Raw genomic sequence first — 20,958 nt, forward strand, 5'->3', positions numbered from 1 at the left:
TCCATGCAGGAGCCATTCCTTCTGTGAGACACTCCCAATGAGGGATGACTTGTGCTCACTGCAAGCAGCCAATATTGACTGGAACCACACTGGGCTGGGGAGCTGCTCCTGCCGAGCAGCACCAGCTGATCAACGCTCGTACCAATCTGCACAGGAGCAGTTCCAGGCTCACTTGAAAAACAGAAGAATTTATCTCCCTGAATTGAGAAAACAAGGTTTTAACCACTGAAGCATCACGAAGACCAGCCCTATATATGCTTGCTGTTCTCCTCCTCCAAAACGTGTATGACACTGCTCAGCCTGTCCTCTGACCTGAACTGAACCCTGCCTCTTCCTGCCCTTCTCGAAGGATTACTCACTCCACATCTCTGTCTACCAAGGCACTCTTATTTCATCACATCACATTTGGCTTTCAGAGCAGCATCTGTAACCCAGAGCAAAAGAACACACTCAGTACTTTTAAGCCACGAGTCCCACGTGACACTCGGATTTTTGCCTAGTTCAAAGTCAGAGAAGACTCACCCTGATTGAGAGAGCAACACTTCACAGCCCTGCTCAGGTGTGTGACCCTCTAAACAACCCAAGATGTGACTGTACTGTCAAGACCTTCTCCCCTCCAAAGAAACACCCTGGCCATGAAGAAGACTCCAGGGCTCTTCCCTGTGGCTGAGGGCAGACAAGAATCTGCTGTATCCTCCAAGCTTCATGTGCTCCCTGATAATAAAAGCACTTGAGAATTTAACCCTACCTGTGCAGGGACAGGCAAGGCACTTTGGAATGGTGAAATGACCTAGTATATGGTTTTGCCTGCTTTCATGCTCATGCTGTGCCCCCAAAAATGATGTTGTTTCTTTCTGAAGGGACACAGAAGCGAGACAAAGAGCATGGTAGGTAGGGAGCACATTGTGGCCTTTAGCCACAACCATCACCAATGACTGCAGTCTGAAGGGAAAAGCTGGCAGTGTCTTGACATGGTCATTACGTAAAATGCACCCTATTTCCTCTGTGCCATATGCCTTTGATGCATTATCATTCCCACTCTTCTTGATTGCTTTTCAAAAGCCATCTAAATTAATGTGAATTGGTAAAGGGTAATTATTCTTATGAATAATCAGTGTATGCTAATAAATGCAAAAATAGAACAAAATGCTAAGTTTCAGCAGCACTGACTGTTCCTGTCGATGATGGTCCCTGGTGAAGGGGACGGTGCTGACAGCAGGACAGAGGACAGCTGTGTCCTTCCTGCAGGAGCACAGTTACTCTGCTCAGCAGAGAAGCACACAGGAGCACAGCTCCTGCTCTTTGTCTAAAGCACCATCCTGCCAAAGACTGGCTGGTCTGCTCTTAGCAAAATCCTATAGGAATCTATATTAATAAAGATACAGGATACTACAAAAAGAGAAAGAAGCTATTACCAAGAAGAAAAAGATAAAAGATACTGCCAACAAGAGGACTCAAGCAGAGGGTTGTGTAAGTACTTGCCAGGGACTCTCAGCGTGCTGCTCCACTGATGGCTGGGCAGAGCTTGGTGCCAGCACACCCCGGGTCCCCCAGACCCCAGCACTAACGGGGCCCCACAGGCTGTGCCCCAGGCAAGCACCCAACCTTTATCAGCTCCATCAAACTGAACTGAATGGAGCCACACAGCACGATTTCAGGGGCCTCCACACACTCATGGGATTAAATAGCACACAAGAACAAGGAGAAATGTTTAAGCCTTCTCAGTAATGGCAGGAAACTCCAAGTGAGAACTAAGATCCTGCTCAAAATAAATGGCCATTTGGAATTCTCTGCAACTTGCATTTGCTGCCTCCTCAAAGTCACAGCATACGTTCTGGCAACATGATGGGAAGTGCATTAGTGAATTACAAGAAACATTTTAAATCCAGCTAGAGACCAGCCCACCATTATTTTATTAGAGTGCTTTTTAAGAAATGTAGCTTGCAACAGCACAGTGAGTCTAAAAGGGCTATTTCCCCACCTTTGGGGGAAAAAAGACTTGCAGGACTTGGCATTTCCCCTGCTGAACTTGATGAGACTCCTGCTGCTGTGCCCCCAGGCTCTCGAGGTCCCTCTGAGCAGCAGCACGGTCCATCAGCCACGCTCAGAGCACACAGCAGCTCCCCTGCACACTCCAGCTGGAGCACTGCCAGGCTGACTGCCTGCTTCACCTAGGATACAGCTGGACTCCCAGAAAAATGTGATTTCTCTGCAGCACTCTTCCCAGAGAATCTCGTTTCACAAGCACCAAGGAAAACACAGGAACGAGTCACCTCCTTCAAGCAAAATAAAATTTAGTTTCAGTACTGGGACAAAAGTATCAAATCAGTAACAGGCTAGCCAGGGAGGATGTCAGATCTCCCAGCACTGCAGGATTTTATCTGCAGACTAGAGGAACATATGTCGAAGATGCGTGCTCTGCCAGAAGATACAGAGATACAGCAGAGAGGCATTAGGAGATTTTTGGCAGAGCCAGCGTTCCCACAGCACCAAGGGGGTGTCAGTGCCCGCTGCCCTCCCCAGCACAGGGCAGCCAGCCCACAGCGCACATCCGCACCGAAAGCCACAGAAATGCCCTTGCAAACGCCCCAAACCACGCTACTGCTACACACGGGGCACAGCCGAAGAGATTTCAGCACAGCACACATGGAAGTTCTGCCAGGAGCCGCGTGCTGCTCTGGGATGGATGGATGGAGGGAGGGAGGGACCCCTGGTTTATCCCAGCACACAGAGCCACAGCAGCTCTCTCCAGGCTTTATCATCATGGCCCTGTGCTCACTCCCTGCTCGGGAAAAATCACAGTATGGCCTTCGGGGAGCTAATTAAGAACACACGGTGAGCGGAGGAAGGCACAGGCTACGGACAGACTGACCGCCAGGCAAATGCAGGCAAGAAAACATCCAAGAGCCTCACAAAAAACTGTGTATTTCTAACATGCTGGAACTTTTAAGATCAAACTCGAGATGCATACTTTTAAGTTTTAAAATATAAATTACAAATAAAATTACAATCACTTCAGTGAAAAGGTAGAAGGCTACACATTAATATTTCCCAGAAATAATGTCCATATATTAGGTTGACTGCCTCTTACTAGGGAATAATTGCAAACTCAGGAGAATTAGTTAAGTGAAAAAAATCTCCCTTTAACTTAGGAGCTTTTCATTCAAATGGATGCTGAAACTGAATAAAACAAAGCAGAGCAGTTGTCCAAACTAAGGAATGTGTAAAGAACTCACCTAAATTTAGCCATAGATTTCATTAATAACTATAAGCAAATTAACGTTTTTTTAAATTCATAGCATTTATCCTAACAATTTTACTGTAAATTTTAATGGATTATTTTTTCTCTCTTTCCCAAAAAAATCTCAGAATATGCCTTTGCTCATAAATTGTGTCCAATAAGTTGCCTCCAGCCAGGACATTTTAATGAGATAAGACACAGCTGCATTATACAGAGCTAAAACTATGTTTCAAGGAAAAGATCATCAACAGGGATACGATTTTCTATTTGGATTTAAAACTAGTGAACAAAACTAGTGCCCATGTGAACAGCACTGTACAATCCCAGGCTCCTCTGGAGCATCTCCACAGCTGCACCAGCACAGCCCCAGAGTGCCCACAACCCTGTCAGGGCTCACCAGGACAGCCCCAGAACAGCCCCAGAGTGCCCACAACCCCAGCAGGGCTCACCAGGACAGCCCCAGAGTGCCCACAGCCCTGTCAGGGCTCACCAGGACAGCCCCAGAGTGCCCACAACCCTGTCAGGGTTCACCAGGACAGCCCCAGAGTGCCCACAACCCCAGCAGGGCTCACCAGGACAGCCCCAGAGTGCCCACAACCCTGTCAGGGCTCACCAGGACAGCCCCAGGACAGCTCCAGAGTGCCCACAACCCCAGCAGGGCTCACCAGGACAGCCCCAGAGTGCCCACAACCCCAGCAGGGCTCACCAGGACAGCCCCAGAACAGCCCCAGAGTGCCCACAACCCTGTCAGGGTTCACCAGAACAGCCCCAGAACAGCCCCAGAGTGCCCATAACCCTGTCAGGGCTCACCAGGACAGCCCCAGAGTGCCCACAACCCTGTCAGGGCTCCCCAGGACAGCTACAGAGTGCCCACAACCCCAGCAGGGCTCACCAGGACGGCCCCAGAGTGCCCACAGCCCTGTCAGGGCTCCCCAGGACAGCCCCAGGACAGCCCCAGAGTGCCCACAACCCCAGCAGGGCTCACCAGGACAGCCCCAGAGTGCCCACAACCCTGTCAGGGTTCACCAGGACAGCCCCAGAGTGCCCACAACCCTGTCAGGGCTCACCAGGACAGCTCCAGAGTGCCCATAACCCATGGGGGAACACAGGAGCCCCCATATTTTCAGCTTTAAACTATGGTCCAGTATTAGGAGAAAGAAGAGGAAAATCAAAGGCCATTATTTGTCTCTAACTGTTTCAGAAAAATTCCTATGAAAAGCTGTTAACAGGAACCAGCCCCTGCTGAGAATCGGGGAAACCATGGATTATAACACAAATACCAATTTCAGCATGCTAACAGTCACCAATTACAAAGATCCCATCACCAAAAGCCCACATTATGTGGTACTAAAAATCTGAGCTAAGAGGTCAAAGAACGTTCAGAGATCTGGAGGTAAAATGGGAATGTCCTACCTCACTCCCATTGCCAGACTAGCTCACCCTTATGGAAAATCTTTTGTTACCATGGTGACGGGGAATCAAAAAAAACTTAGATCCCTGTAAACACAGGTTTTCCTATACAGATTGCAGTGTTCTGTACTGACAGTTAATCCCAATTTATGAATTTTCACTTATTCAGCCAGCCAGAGAAAAGCGAGTGATTATTCATAAGTATAAAAGTTAAAGTTCATTCCTAGATAAATCGCAAACAAAAACAGGTCTGAGTTTCTCATATCAATTATTCACAATAACCAATTTACTCACCTCCAGCTACTTGCCAAAACCCAGACATACTAATCTCAATTACTTATTTTAGGGGGGCAACTCCTCCCTGTTTTCCTCGTGCTGTATTTGTTTATATATGTATATAAACAAACATACGTATGTCTCTGTCTCCTCCCCTCTCTGGGCCACACACAGAGTAAACAAGGAACAGAGGCTGTTAGTGAAGGCTTCTGAAATTCACTATATTCAGCTTTGAACTGCTGGCCCAAGGGTGAAATCAGAACTGACTCATAATGTCTCAGTTCTTTTTTAAGCTGCAACTGAACATTCATAGGAAAACTAAAATAGTCTGAAACAGTTTCAGCTACCAGATCCGATGGTTTTTATCTCCAATGTCCCGACACCAGCCATTCATTTTTCTCCTTTTTTGAGCCTTTTCAAAGCTGAGTTCCAGGAACACGCTGAAATCAGAGTCTCGCACCCCAGGCACCTTCCACCTCCTCTTGCCTACATGAACCCTACTCTGAGACTACAGCTTCCAAGGAGGAATCTAGTCCTGCCTCGATTATCAAGCAGGTTTCTGGGAGATTCGGAATCTGTAAGATTGGGAACTTTTCTCAGGTGGGCATCCTGCAGTCTGGATTCCCACAGCTGCTGCAGCAGCCAAAGGGCACAGAACACCCACCCGAGTGGCACCCACCACCAGCCCCTTCCAAACAGCCCAGGCTTCCAGCTTCCCCAAAGTCCAGGCTTCCAGCTTGCCAGCTCCAGCAGGGGTGTGCGTCCTTCTGCTGTGAGCAGGGCACAGCTCAGCCAGCCTGTGTGCATCCTTCTGCTGGCACAGCTGCCCCGTGAGCAGGGCACAGCTCAGCCAGCCCCTGTGTGCGTCCTTCTGCTGTGAGCAGGGCACAGCTCACCCAGCCTGTGTGCATCCTTCTGCTGGCACAGCTGCCCCGTGAGCAGGGCACAGCTCACCCAGCCCGTGTGCATCCCTCTCCTGTGAGCAGGGCACAGCTCAGCCAGCCCGTGTGTGCGTCCCTCTCCTGTGAGCAGGGCACAGCTCAGCCAGCCCCTGTGTGCATCCCTCTCCTATGAGCAGGGCACAGCTCACCCAGCCCCTGTGTGCATCCCTCTCCTGTGAGCAGGGCCAGCTCACCCAGCCTGTGTGCATCCTTCTCCTGGCACAGCTGCCCTGTGAGCAGGGCACAGCTCAGCCAGCCCCTGTGTGCATCCCTCTCCTGTGAGCAGGGCACAGCTCACCCAGCCCGTGTGCATCCCTCTCCTGGCACAGCTGCCCCGTGAGCAGGGCACAGCTCACCCAGCCCCTGCGAGGTGCCAGAGGCAGCTGGTGCTCATGGAGCTGCTCTGCAGCAGCACCTCCACCACACCTCTGGCTCCACGTGGGGCCAGGACATGCACACACTGCTTCATCTCTGCCTGGTCTGCACAGCATTTGTCACCTGAATCACTGATTCCCCTGTTCTACACAGAACACCCATGCAGCAAAGCTCCAGGCGATGCCGGCACAGGAGCCTTTTGGTAACTCAGCAGCAATCCAGGCCTCACATTATTCTGGCAGCTCTATCAGGCAATCCACGGCCAGATGGATGTATTTGTAAATAAGGCAGATCAGTTTTGTCAGGTTGTAATTGGTTTTAGAACAAGCAATTCCCACGATGACAAACAACAATTAAAGAGCCCCACAGTGCAACACCAAGCAGGCAGCACTTAGGGACAACAGCAAAGGGCAGCGGTGGCACTGCCATCAAAGGCACACAGATGGATTCACCTGGGACAGGCCTTGCAATGCAGGAGAACAGGAAAGCTCAGCCAGGGTGATCCCAGAAGCCGAGGATGTAGGGTGCCCATTGAAGCTGCAGCTGGAGCCACGGCTGCCACCTTGGCAATTCAGAGCCTGCAAGGACCAGCTGTGCTCCTGTCCTGGCAAGTCTGGATGCAGGCTGACAAAGAGCAGATGAGCTCCTGGGAAACCTGAGACGTCACACTGGGGACAAGGAGCTCCTCCCAACAAACTCTGGACACATACAGCCTGGTGAAGACTCCAAGAAAGTGAAAGAAGAGGACGCTGAAGATTTTTTCTTTCTTCCAAAGGTGTACTGCCACCATGAATTGCTGCAGGCTCCGTAGTTAGCTTGGTGACCATAAATGTCTTTTTCACTGTCATTGTGATGTACACCACACACAAGGACACTGCAGCAAACTCACACTGACAATGTGACCAGCCTCCAAATTCTTGGCACACCAACAAGACCACACGGGCCAGAAACCAGCAGGGTTTGCACCCAGCTCTCACAGAGTCAGGGAAATCCTGGGGACACAACCTGGGACTCTTCCCATGACTGCTGCACTAAACCCCCAATGAAGGTTTAATTCTGAAGTTACTCTTCGGCTTTGTGACCTGCAAAATTCCTTCCTTCCACCCAGAGCCTTAAGAAAGGTACACACCATCTGCTCCAGGCTCCTCTCCCATGCCACACAGATGTCTCCTCCCTGCCCTGGACAGGCATTTAAAAGCAGTAGGCAGCTACATCCACACCACAGTCCCAGGGATGAACGAGTACATGCTCTGTGATTAGGAGGAGAGGCTAAGAGTGTGCGTTTCTTTTTTCCTCTTCTTCTCACTCCCCCTTAGCTCGGAGCTGACCTCTCCCACGGAACAGATAATTGTTATTTCAGCAGTGCATCTCACACTGCCATCCTGCAGAACAATGACTACATGGGTACTCTTTGTAATGATTTCACTTCCAGGGGTTTAGAATATGACATTTTCACTTACAATATGTTTACTTAGTATTTCTTTAGGAATTTTAGCAACAGTAGGTCAAGAGCGCACAAGCAGGAAAAAACATGCAGGAAAAAATGCTTTTAAAGCCATGAGTCACTCAGAACACGATCCAGCAAGGATGTTAAAAGAAACAAAAAATGCTTTGAAAGAACCTACTGAGAGTCTGATTCCCAGGTTACTTGATCTATTCCAAATTAAAACTCTTTTTTGCCACACTTCCTCAGGCTCTTCCTGAGCTATCTGAAAAATCCGATTACAGTGGAGATCCTGATTTCCATGTTCATTTATTACCAGAGTAGAAGTCCCATTCACTTTGGTGGTAAAAAAGAACAGGGCAATAGGAAATCCCCTACAAAACATTTAAGGTATTTAATGGAAAATAAAATCTAGAACGATTAAAGGAAGAGCTGGCAGAATACAAGAGTTTCTGCCTAGGACTGCAGAAGTGAATTCCAGGTGGTCTGAGCAGGACGTGCCCGGCCGTGGGTGCAGCAGGGGTGCAGGCAGACCTCGCACAGGGCACTCACAGCCACAGCAGCCTCTACACACACACACGCCTTTCCTTCACACACACATGAGGCCAGCAACCTAAAATTATCAAACTGATGATCTCGAGCTTAGATCGGTTCTCGAGATCATCTCCTCTTGAAGTTCCAAAGCACAACATCCCCTCGGGCTCTCACCGTGCCACAGAAGTGCCTGGAGACCACAAACGACTCTTCAAACAAACAAACAAAGCAGCAACACTACAGCAGCAAGAAGGAAACGGATCTTTGGGCTCTGTCATGGTGAAGGAGAAGCAGAGCTTCATAGCCAGGAAAGCACATTTGTAAAGCTAATAGAAACACTTCTGGGAGGCAGATTGTTTAAGGCAGCTCAACAGCACAAGTCGTGCAAGCAAGGGACTGACAGCAGCAGCTTTTCCCCCAGTTTCCAGCCCTCTGGTCCCCAATCCCTCCCAGGCCAGAGGTTCCCAAACTAGAGAACCCACCTAGTACAGACAGACAGACAGACACTCCCCAGCCACATGAACACCAGCAGAGGCACTGCTGCTGCTCCCCTCTGATAACGCTGTGCCTGCAGAGCTGACTTTGGGGACCCACCTCCGCAAGAGGCTGGGAAGCACCAACTTCCACTCTGGGATTATGTTACCACACCTTTTTTACATGCCTTTGTCGGTAAAATAAAGTGGAATATTTAAATTAAGGAGGCTTTAAAACCTCTCCTTCCCTACTGTGGCCATCCTCCCAGCTGTCTCCTCACTGCTGAGTACCAACAACCCTGGGAGAAACAGCACAACCTTGGGATGAGCAGCGGGGCTGCATGTCCCTGCCTGCTGCACTGTGATGGGCATTTCTCACGTGAACTCTGAAGCCAAGCTGCTGGAAAATCACAGACAGCAAACACTCCCACATACAGCATCTTGGCACTAAGGAACACACAGCCCCATCACAGCAGCCCAGGGAACACACCACAGCCGCATGAACTCCCTCACTAATTTTATTTTGATACTCCATTTCCTCTCTTAAAATTGCATGTTGCAATACACTGTTCAGTGGCTGCCTCTGCCCAAACCACTGCAAGTGCCTTACAGAGAGAAAAGGGAGACTGAAATAAGTTATCTCAGGCCAGTTTGTCAGGGAAAAGTTTACAAATCAGGCTCTCAAAGACGTGAACAGCATAAAGTGCATCCAATAACCACAGGCCCAGAGCAGGAGCATGGGGCAAGGGCTGGCAGCCCTAGGGAGGTCAGCAGTGACAGGTACAGCCCACCTGCACATGGTCAGCAGTGACAGGTGACAGGTACAGCCCACCTGCACATGGTCAGCAGTGACAGGTACAGCCCACCTGCACATGGCCAGCAGTGACATGGTCAGCAGTGACAGGTGACAGGTACAGCCCACCTGCACATGGCCAGCAGTGACAGGTACAGCCCACCTGCACATGGCCAGCAGTGACATGGTCAGCAGTGACAGGTGACAGGTACAGCCCACCTGCACATGGCCAGCAGTGACAGGTACAGCCCACCTGCACATGGTCAGCAGTGACAGGTGACAGGTACAGCCCACCTGCACCCACCAGCACACGGACTCACACTGCTCACCCTGTCCTCAGCCACTGCTGAGGCACACACCACTGACACAGAGGTGGGGCACACACAGCACATCAGTCATCAGGAAGGAATATTCCCCTTTTCAGGAGCAGGGCTGGTTGGCAGCTCAGCAAAGGCCTCCTGGGATTAAGTCAACAGTCAGGACGCAGAGCCACCCAGGCTGTAAGAAAGGGGAGATTACTTGGTGCCAGTTGTGCTGAGGGGTGGCAGGAGGAGCGAGGAGCGTGCCCGCACACGCTGCTGAGCCCTGGCAGCCCCGGGCCAGGCGTTACCTGTGTGACCTGTCCCCTGTGTGACCTGTGTGACCTGTCCCCTCCCTGTCCCCTGTGTCACCTGTCCCCTGTCACCCGTGTGACCTGTCCCGTGTTACCTGTGTGACCTGTCCCCTCCCTGTCCCTGTCAGGGGCACGGCTGCTCCCAGGGCAGCAAAGGCATCCCAGGAGTGACTGCTGCCGCTGCTGCCATGCGTGGGAGCTTGACAAACAGCCTCTGAAACCAAGCCAAAGCCAGGCAGGAGAAAACCTGAGAGCTCCCCCCTCATCTTCCACAGGCCAGCAAAAGGGAGAGTAAATCCTGCCCCTGACAGGGGCTGAAACCGCACACACAACTTACAACATTCCACCTTACAGAGGCTTATAAATATCTGCTAAGCACCTGAAGGGCATTTGGTGCTGCACTCTAACGGCCCTTAAAACTCTTCACCTGGAACGAGGACTAGCTACAGGCCTCGAGTAAGTGTTGTAAGAGGATTTTATTGTTATCAGGAGGAGAGGTAGACTCACAAATAATGCCAGCTGCACACCCCAGCACCTGCCAGCTATCAGGGAAGAATACCCAGGCTTAGAGGACCAAAATACCCTTTTCCTGTATCTAAATCACCTGAGAGCACGGCAGGACCCCAGCTCCTGCCTCCTGGGACAAGCCATGACCCCCACATGCTGCCCAGCAGTTCTGGCCAAGCAGACAAGAGGAGGAGCTGCTGAGGATGGATGGACCATCCCACCACAGCTGCACAGAGCTGCTGGTGCTCAGTCACAGGCAGGAGCTGCTGACTCAGCTGAAGCACGCAGGACTTGCACTTTGCAGGAACATCTCTGATAAATTCAAATTGTTTCCATCAGAAACTGACAATTAATCTTTATTAGGAATCATGTCTAAACTCCCTGCTCTCCCTGCACATGGCCTGCCCGGTGCCCGCACACGGAGGGCTCAGTAAAACCCAGCTCCAGACCCGCAGAGGAAACACAGCAGGGAAGGGGTGGCAGGAACCAGGAGCAGCGTGGAGCAGCTCTCCCGAAGTCACAGCAGAAACCAGATCAGATCCATCAGGACCTGCTGCAGCCAGCTCCACCAGAGCCAGCTGAGCTGGGCCAGGCACACTGGGTGCCCTTGGGTGACGCTTCCCCACATTTTGTTAAGCACGACAATTAAGCCAACAGACATTTTCTATCTGTTTCTGTGATTAATACTTAGCAGTTCCCCACTGGCCCTCACGAAGGGGTGCAACTTTCCCTCTTGCACAGAACTACTTCATTCAATGAGCTGCCAAGTTCAAGCCTTGATGCCTCTCCTCGTTGGGAAGCAGAGCTCCCTCCCCTGAGCAAACCAGTATCCTAGAAAATTATTTGGCATGGGAATTTTCCCAACATTTTCTGAGCAAAGTGGAAAGAGGGCAAGAGGTAGGAAAAGAAAATAGACACAAATAAGGGATGCAGCTACTGCAATAGAAGAAGTCAAAGGAAGCTAATGGGCAATGATAAATTAGCCTAAACTTTATGAAAATGAGAAAGAAAGAATACATTAGTTTTCTTAGGCCCAAGTCTGCAAATCTTTTTAGTGTCTTTAGATGCTAAAACCATCAAAACTCTAGTTTTATTATCAATTTATGCAGCAACTAAGAGTCACAGGAGTCAAGGAATCATCCCCTTGCCACGGTGCAGCCAGAGGCACCATTTGGAGAGCCCCACCTCCAGGATCACAAGGGATCGTGTCACCTGCCAGTCACACCACACAAGATGCCACTGCCTCACAGCAGTCTCCTGCCAACAGCAGCCAGAGGGATCACACAGGGGCCTGTGTTTTGCCAGGGTTAAGGCAAAACTGCAGGAAGCAATATAAAATTAAACAGCCAATCAACACAATGCGCAATTTTCTGCAAGACTGCCAACGCTGGACCATAGGCGGTTGCATCTGCATAATTAAAACTGGTTCGTTTTGCTGCATTAAAGCCACAAATCAGGCATATAACCATAATGAGGAAAATACATTTATTTAGATTTCTGGCCAGATAGACCAAAAAAAAAAAAACCTGTACGTCTGAAAACACGCACTTTAAATTGTGCATCCAAGGATCTGCTGTGCTCTGTATTCCGCAGGCAGCTGTCATGTGGCAGTTGTAAATCTGCAGCCATATCTCCATTGGTGTTTATTTTTAACACCACCACTCCTGTCTGCAAGGCTAAGGCAAATAGAAAATATTTAAGAATACTTTTAGGAGGCAGGTTTTCTTTTCTGGTACCATCCAGCAAGCATCTCCTGCCAGTGCTGGGGCCAGCTCTCCCCTCTCTGGACAGCTGGAGGGTGCAAAGCAGCAGCAGAAGAGAAGGACAGAGCCCGGATAAGTGACAGGAGACACTGCACCGTGGGCAGGAGCCTGCCAGCACTGCGTGTGTGCAGGAGAGGTGACAGAGAGGTCTCCGTGCACGGGCAGAGCAAACACTCTGCAGAGCTGCGCTGCAGCCGCCGCGGACAGCAGCCCTCACTGCCGGTGCTCCCACTCCCGCAGCACAGTGGCACCGAGCAGAGCCTCACCCGCCCTGCAGCACGGTCAGCCCCTGCCCCAGCCCCCAGGAACAGCGTGCGCAGCAGGGCTCGCAGCGCCCCACACGCACCCCACACGCACCCCACACGCCCCTGCTATCTTTGCAAGCATTTTCAGGACAACTCCTTCCCACCGTGAGAGGAGCAGACACAATTCTCCAGGGAAGGAACAGAGCCATCACGGCCAGTAAATCACCCTGTGCACGGAGATAATTCCCAGTTCAACCCTCCCCCATGCAATCTCACTCCCCACACAGCGCGTGGGCTCCTCGATTGCTGGAGCCCAGGCTGCGGCACCCGCGGGTCGGGCAGGGCTGGGCTCCCACCCCAGCCCTGGCTCCAATTCCCAACAGCCAGAGCGAGAGGCTGCAGCCAAACTGCCCTGAAAGCAGCCTCAGTAACTTTTCCCCCTCCGTGTCCTTCCAGGTGTCTCGGCAGCTCCTCTCTGATTTTACGCACCTGAGGCACTGCTGGCAGATCATCGCCTCACCCATGGCTGGCACCTCACAGCAGCAGCACCCTGCCTGCTTCCAGCCCTCTCTGACCTCAGCTTCAAATGCATTCCCAGTGCAGCTTTGCCGAGGTTACTTCTCTTCCGTGCATGCTGACAAATGCCTGGAGCTCACACGCAGGGTTTTCCACCTTTCTCCCTTCCATTTTCTCCTCCTGTCCATGCCGTGGGGACAAGCACTGTGCGTGTTCAGATTCCAGGCCCGTCCTCCCTAGCATGAGATCACTGCTTCAAATTTTCAGCTATTATCATTTTCATATTTCAGCATTTCTGCATCAACACTTTGGTTGTTAGTCCCCCTTGCCACCACTTCCCCTCTTCTTATCTCTCCTTCTCTTCCATTTTAGTCTTTCTCTGGAGGTTTGGGCATCTGTCTTCACGAGGGTAGCAAGGGATTAGAGATGAACAATGTAATGACTCAATCCTTGAAGAAAATAAACAGGATATCTGGGATAATGAGGTAGTCTACATCCAATCCTTCAGTCAAGCCAGGAGAGACCACACTGTGCACAAGTGGAGGTGGGTGTTCATGGTCACTGCCACAGCCTCAGAAGAGATTTAGATGATCACAAACCCTGGTCCATGTCAGGCTGGCACACTCAACACACAACTGAGCACAAAAAAGCCCCCTCCTTCTGCAGTGCATCCCTGGCCACCAGCCCTTCTTGGGTCCCTACAAATGCAGTGACAATGCTGTCCTACCTGCTCAGCCACGTTTGCTCACATTGCCCCTATTTAGTGAGGAAGCACAGGCCACAGCAGAGCTCTGCACCAATCCCTCCAAACTCACATGGTTACCCTCCTCCAACAGTTTAGCAAGGTGGGAAAATCAGGAGCAGCCTGGTCCCCACAGGGAGGTGACAGCAAGTGATGGCTACCCCGTCACAGCTGTGAGGACTGGAGCCCTGCACCTCACCACGGTCACCCCAAGATGACCCTGGTGCTGCGACAGACCCAGCGTGCCCAGGGATGGACGCCACCTCCCCAGAGGCAGCACACTCGGGCCTCGGGGCGTGACTGCCCAGCTCTCCCCAGCCACAGGCACGCTCACATCCTGTCAACACAAGAATTAGCCTCTATGCAGATGAAAACACAGACCAGGTACCCCATATCAGGAATCAGACGTTCCTGGAGGTGTAATTATGCACAGAACAGTACCAAGGAAATTATTACTGGCCCAGCAGCAAACTGCCTGCATTACAGCTGCCCAAAACGTGATCACTTGTGGTGTAATGTAACACCCTCACACACTCCAGCATTAACTGCCTCACATATGGAAACCATGAGGCTACAGAAGCCAGGCCAAGAATGATCATGGCCTGTGAGTACTCCACTCACAAACAACAATCAGAAAAGCACTGGAGACATCCACAGCCAAGCTTTCGGAACAGCTCAGAACCAGTCCTGCCCCCAGTGACCCCTCTGCCCCTGAGCACCCGAGAAAGAGGAATCACCCGGCCCAGGACATCTTTGAGAATAAGGTGAAACCATGGGACAGTCTCTAGGAACAAATGCAAATCCCCTCCCATAAAACGAACAATACCACAGACTAAAAGAATATTTCATCTGCTTAACTGCAGGGTGCAATAACATCAATTTGCCCAAATTACACACAAGCAGAAAGGTAATTGGCACCGAGCAGGGTGTGTTGTGACTGTTCCGTCACTCTCCGAGGCCAGCTACAAAAGACTGAAATTCACGAAAGTAAACAATGGCACGAAACCAACAGCCAGCCCCTTCCCCAGAATCCCTCCCTCTGGCATCGCGCTGCCGCAGTTGGGCAGAGACTTTTCCAAGCGGAGCCTGTGCAGCCCAGCCATCACCCAGCTGAGCTGGGATCTGGAGAAAAATGGCAGCTCTTGAGTTTGCACAAGCACAAATTAATCTGCAGAAAAGCTATTTTACACTTTTAATTAACCACGTCCTGGACATAAATATAATGAAGTGGTGAACACATATCCATACAAAACAGCTGAGCAAAGGGGGAGTGGAGCTGGTTTTATACAATAGTGGGGGCACTGAAGGAGGCAATGCAAGTGAAAGGCATGAAGTAAGCAGAGAGTATCCTCCGTCTGAAGGTGGGAAAAGGAACTGTCATCAACTAACAGAATTAGCAATAATCGCAGTAAGGAGTTGATTTATTACCAAGTTACCCAGAAATGCCCATTACTACAGTTTGGAACCAACGCGAAAATCCCTGGGCGTGCAATAGACAGAAGGTTACACTGGCTCATTTCCCTCTGCCTCCAAGCCGCTGAGCCCTTCCCTGGGCTGCAGAGCTGCCGTGTGTCACAGGGTACCAACTTTCCTTCGAAACAAGAATTAACTTGCAGCCTGGGATTTGCTGCTCAGTGGTCTCAACAGACAAAACCTCTAGTTTTATTCCTCTCCAACACTCAGGAACGCAGCGACTGCCGCACAGCTCCGCACTCCGCACCACCACCGGCACTTGCATAATAATGACAGCGGGCCTGGAGGCGAGGGGCCGGAGCACGAAGGCGAACTTCCTTACATAAGGACCGCAGGATCGATGCCCTCCGCACCGGGAGGCCGCGGGCAGCGCTCCCGCCCCGCACAGCCCGGGGCTCCCTCGGCCGCCGCTGGGCGCTGCCCGCCGAGGGCGGCCCCGGCCAGCGCCGCTTCGGGGGCCGAGCGACCTCTGCCCATCCCCGCGCCCCGCACGCCGAGCGCCGCACGGCGATGGCAGCGCCCGCCGGGCAGGGCCGGGCCGGGGCTCCCCCGCCGGTGCCTCCGCGGCTCCGCGCCCGGCGCTGCCGCAGCGCGGGAGGGGCGGGGGGCGGCGGCGCAGCCCCGCGGCCGGAGCCGGCCCGTCCCCGCCCCGCCCCGCACACAAAGGCGGCCCCGCCGCGCCCGCACCGGCCCGCGCTCCGCACCTTTGACCTGCGCCTCGTAGTCGGCGATGATCTCTTTGTCCTTCTTGAACTTGCCCTGCGCTGACATCGTGCGGGAGGGCGCGGGCCCCGCCGGCACCGCCGCGCTCCTCCGCCGCCGCCGCCGCCTCACCCGGCCGCGGCCCCGCCGCCGCCAGCGGCCGCCGTCATTGGCGGCGCCGGGGACACCGCGGGGAGCCCGCGCAGCGCCCGCGGCGCGGGGAGCGGAGCGGGGCCGGGCAGAGCCGGGCACAGCCGAGCCGAGCCGAGCCGAGCCGAGCCGAGCCGAGCCGAGCGCAGCCGCTCCCGCCGCCGGCCGAGGCGGGGCCCTGGCGCCGCTCCTGCGCTCAGGTTGCGCGCAGGGCGGGCGCTCCGGAGCCCCTTCCCCGCCCCGGCCCCGCCCCGGCCCCGCACGGCTCGGCCCGGCTCGGCCGCGCCCCCCGGGCCCCGCCGGGTGCGGAGCGCTCCGTGCCCGCCCCGCTGCGGGATGTGTCGCTCTCCCCGCGTGTCCCGCCCGGAGCGGCCCCTCCGCAGCCCGGGGCTCCGGCACCGCCGGGCGCCGCTGGGACAGCGCGGGTGCACTGGAGCAGATTTGTCACTTCTTGTTAAAACTGAGGAAAAAAGGAGAAAGTGTTCGTTCCAGCAGAGGCAACATCAGTGGTTAAGGCGCTGTATCGGGGTCCTCGCTAAGCGCCCAGTCCACGAGAGCTCACACAATTGCCAGCGGCGTGCTCACGGGCACACCCGAGCCCTCGGACAGCGATGCGCGGACTCAGCCTCTGCACATCCACAATCAACTGAGTGAGTCCCTCTGTCCGGCCCCGGCTCCGCTCCCATCACTGCTCCACACAATGGGGTCTTTTATGGGTGTCTTGTGAGGAGTGAATTCAGGGAGATTTGATGATTCACAGTTACTCTGCCAACTTTAACGAATAACCCGAGCCCATTACACAAATAATTTACCTAGTGCAAGCAGGCGGCACAGAGGAGCATTCTGCATCCCAGTGGCTGTGGAAAGGCCTGGGGAGGAGGGAGAAAAAGCGAGTCCTTCCAGGGAAAGGCCGCCACAGCAGAACGTGAGGCACAGGCTCGGGGCTGACCAGCGTTACTCCAACTCCAGGTGGACCAAGGGGCTCAGAGTCTCGGGGAAAGCAAAAACTGTGCTAGACCCCCCTGGGCACAGGGAGAGGCAGAGGACAGGGACCACAGGGAAGGCACAGGGACAGTGGCTGTGAGCGTGGGTCAGCGTTTTGTGGCACGGCAGGAGCAGCCAGTACCAGTCCCTAGGGTGAGTTGCTGCATCCCCTGCCAAGAATCTGAGAAGGGGCTGGGCTGGGCTGGGCTGCTGTGTGTGACTGCTCTAAGCTGTACTTGGAGCAGGGCTGGAAAGGCATCAAGGAGAGTCAAGAGGTATCAAAGAATGATCCTCCAGGAACATCAGGTCTCTGGAGAGGGTGCCACTGGGGTGTGCAATGATTGCTGTACACCAATGGTGTGTCATCTCCCAAAGAAAGGAAAAGCCAATTTACACAATGACCAGAAAAGTCCAGGGATTACGATGTTGTGTTCCTTCACAGCCAAGAACACCCTGGAGGGACCTGACGGTTCTGAGCTCACTCTCCACAAAGAAAAAATAAACCAAACTAAGCAAGGAAAGAGAGGCACAGGCCTTTGATAAAGGATTTGTCTTAGCAGCAGTCACTTCTCCTTGCAACACCCACAGGGATTCAGAGAGCAAGGACCAGCATGCCTGATAAACACCTGTGCCGTGAGACAGATTTTGATTTTCCTGCCAAATTGGTTCAAACCTGTGAGGCCAGCTCTGTGGTCAAAGCTGAGTGTCCGAGAGTGTTAAGCATCTTTTCTCAGAGTGGTGAAAGAAAAATCTCAGTCATGAAATGATCCAACAGCATCAGGGGTTTCTGCTACTCAGATATCATAAAGAATAAAGAAGCAGCGATGGCTGAAGAAAAATAATCCAATCATGAATTAATGATCTTTAATAAATATCAATGTCTAAGATACTTTGTGGAATTTCTACTTGAAACAGCTTCTTAAAAGGAAGGATTACATTGTAATTCACTTTGTGACACTCTCAACCCAGAATTTTTTAATGAAGAATGGGACGGGATAGGATTTAATCATCATAAACACTTCAAGCTTGAGGTATAGAGAAACCAACAGTAGCTATGGCAACGTGGTCACTCCAGTAAGGCTAATGCAGATTATTTCCAGGGCAGTAGCCTTGTGTGTGCTCAGGAAGCAGAGGTAATGTTGGCTTAAAGCAATTCCTAAATTAAGGAAAAATTTTTAAGCAGAAGCTGTCTTGCAATCTTTGTTTCCAGCTTCAAACTGTAAGTGTTTCACAGTGTGCTGAATTCTTCTGGTACCACAGGGGTCCCACACAGCAGCCTCAGCAGAGTATTGACCTGCTGCTTCCAGAGACACTCGCGTATGTCACCATGAGCTGGGCAGACCCTCTGGTCATGGATCCACATGGCTTGGGTTGGAAGGGCCCTTGAGGCTCATCTCATTCCAGCCCCCTGCCCTGGGCAGGGGCACCTTCCAGTGGACCAGGCTGCTCCGAGCACTGTCCAGTCTTGAATACTTCCAGAGATGGAGCATCCATCATTCCCACTCTCACACCAGGGAAGCTTTGCCAGAGAAGGCTGGAGCCAGGCTGGAGGCCACACCAAGCCACAGATGACATGGACACCAAGCTGTGTGATGAAACCCTTCACAGCCTTACACAAGTGCCAGAGCTGCAGCACTGCTGCCAGCTACTCATCCCAGAGTGAGGCAGCTTGTGACATGACCCCAACTCTCCCTTGGTCTTTCTGCCTTCCTGAGGTCTCTGAAAGGCAGAATCCCTTGTGCCATTCCTTGGGCTGAAGAAGTTGGGGAAGGGGGACGACTTTGGCCATTGATACGTGGCTAAACCCTCTGCAGCCTCTCTGGGAAGTTGCTGTAAATCCCTGCTTGGTGATGGAAAGTATTCCAGTCCAGGCTCGAGGGTCCCAAGGAGGTGTGGGCTCTGCCTCAGGCTCATGAGGCCTGCAATACACCAGCCACACTGAGAGAGATTGCCCTCACAGGACAGCGCTCAGTGCAGCAGGGTCAGCTGGGGAATAAAATCCATATGAGCCGGGGCAGCAGAAGCCAGCCCTGCTGGCTGTCCCCTCTGTGGGAACGGCATGGCTCTGACACAGCATGCTGCACTGCTGGGAAAGGCTTCCATACACACCTTTTCAGTGTAAGAGTAAACGAGCTGGAGACACCTAACACAGCAGCTGTTGGTGCTGCACTACATCACCTTTGTTTTTTGAACCTTACATCTTCTTTCCTGCCAGCAAAGTGCTGTTACCTTGTCATATTAACAGAGAACTACTTCTCACTCTGTTCCCTTTTTTATCTCTGTAGTGAAGTGCAGTTGTAGCTTAGCACTGACAGAGCTTCATCAATGGGTCCTGCCTTTGCACCCAAAATAACTGCAGCCAAAGATTTCTGTATGTGGAAATGCAGGTTGTTTTTCAGGTAAAGCATCCCAGAAGTTTGCTTTTGATTTTTATTTTATTCAGGTCTCCAACAGCTCAGTTGTAAGCAGAAAGGTATCATCTGAAAATACACGTGTAGTATCCTTGAGGCCATGAATATTCAGAGAAGAAAAAGAGTGTTCTAAAATACACACCCATCTTGATCCCAGCCTTTTCCACTATTGCCATATTAAGCCCTTGTGGTACCAGGAGAATTCAGCTTTACGCTGGTCAATAATTCAAGTCTCTGTAAGAAATGGGAATATTTATGTGTGACTAAATGCATGAAGAATTATGATAAACAACTTGGCAAGGCAACAGCAATTCTTCCCAGTAGCTCTAATTCTCCTGTAAAAGGCACTGGAGTCCCAAGCTACTCAGAACCTGTGGTAACTGCACAGGGCCGTGGCCACGCTGCACGGTGCTTATCAGTGGTGAAAAGGCTCCTGCGAGCAGTTTCCTGCTAGATCTGCAGCCCCCGTTTCCTCAGGGAGATTGCCCAGGCTCTGTGGGCAAAGCTGCGCCTTCGTTCCCCTGCTGCAAGCAGCAGCTTCAGCTGGTGCTTGAGCAGCCACTGCCTTAGGGAGAGGGCCCTCAGCATCCACGCCCAGGCTCTCCAGGAAGGACATGCCCTGCTCAACGCTGGCATTTGCGTGTTGGTCTCCAAGGTGTGCATCTGAAATCCCAGTGGCTGCTCAAGCCTTGCCCTTGGGGGGGCTTGCAGCCCTGTGCCCTGTGCTACGTACGACCCCAAAGAAGTGCTTTTGTACAGAGCTCTCCAGGAAAAGCAACAGGAGCTGTTTGCTCTGCTGGGCCATTCCCACAGCTTTGCTCTTGTGCTAAACCAGGGGAGCCCAGACTCCTCCTGGGCCCATCCCTCCTGTGCACACTGTGCTGAAGCTGAAGCTGCCAGAACCAGATTGCTAATTATACTCCTACTGATTCAGAGGAAAGCTAAATATGTAATAATTCATGTCCATCAGTCATCCCCCTTTTCTCCATTATTATTGTTCCTCTCTGCCTCCATTTTCCCCCGTCCTCTCCCTCCCCAGGGGTGAGGATACCCCACCCTGCGCTCCTGAGAGCTGTGGCTCCACCATCCAGCATGGTCCCACCATCTCCTCTTCCACCATGCAGGCACAATTCTCTTCAAGGTTGGGTACAAACCTCTGCTATTTGGAGCAGCTGGATTTGCAGTTTGGTTGTGACCTGACCCATGCCTGGCTCTCGCAGGATGGTGCTGCTCTCCCCTGGTTACCTGCTCCCAGGAGTTCATGCAGTGCCAGAAGCAGTCACGTTTGTGTCATCTCAGACCAGCTCCCCTGGCCTTTCCTGCCCTCACCCCTGTTCCCTGCAGCGCTGAGCTCCCTTAGCCCTG

General features: G+C 52.4%; 1 protein-coding gene across 2 annotated transcripts in view; it reads right to left on the minus strand.

The window, feature by feature from the left end:
• SRGAP3 (SLIT-ROBO Rho GTPase activating protein 3) overlaps nucleotides 1-16,334 on the minus strand; it is a 76,050-nt gene extending 59,716 nt beyond the window's left edge. The window contains exon 1 of one of the 2 annotated variants that reach the window (XM_036390762.2): nucleotides 16,051-16,334. In XM_036390762.2, coding sequence (XP_036246655.1) covers nucleotides 16,051-16,117 — 67 coding nt within the window. In that variant the 5' untranslated portion in view covers nucleotides 16,118-16,334. The remainder of the gene's footprint in view (nucleotides 1-16,050) is intronic. The other variant, XM_036390760.2, reaches the window with a different exon arrangement.
• Nucleotides 16,335-20,958: the final 4,624 nt, after the last annotated feature.

Source organism: Molothrus ater, chromosome 11, assembly GCF_012460135.2.
Source record: "Molothrus ater isolate BHLD 08-10-18 breed brown headed cowbird chromosome 11, BPBGC_Mater_1.1, whole genome shotgun sequence".
Taxonomy (NCBI): domain Eukaryota; kingdom Metazoa; phylum Chordata; class Aves; order Passeriformes; family Icteridae; genus Molothrus; species Molothrus ater.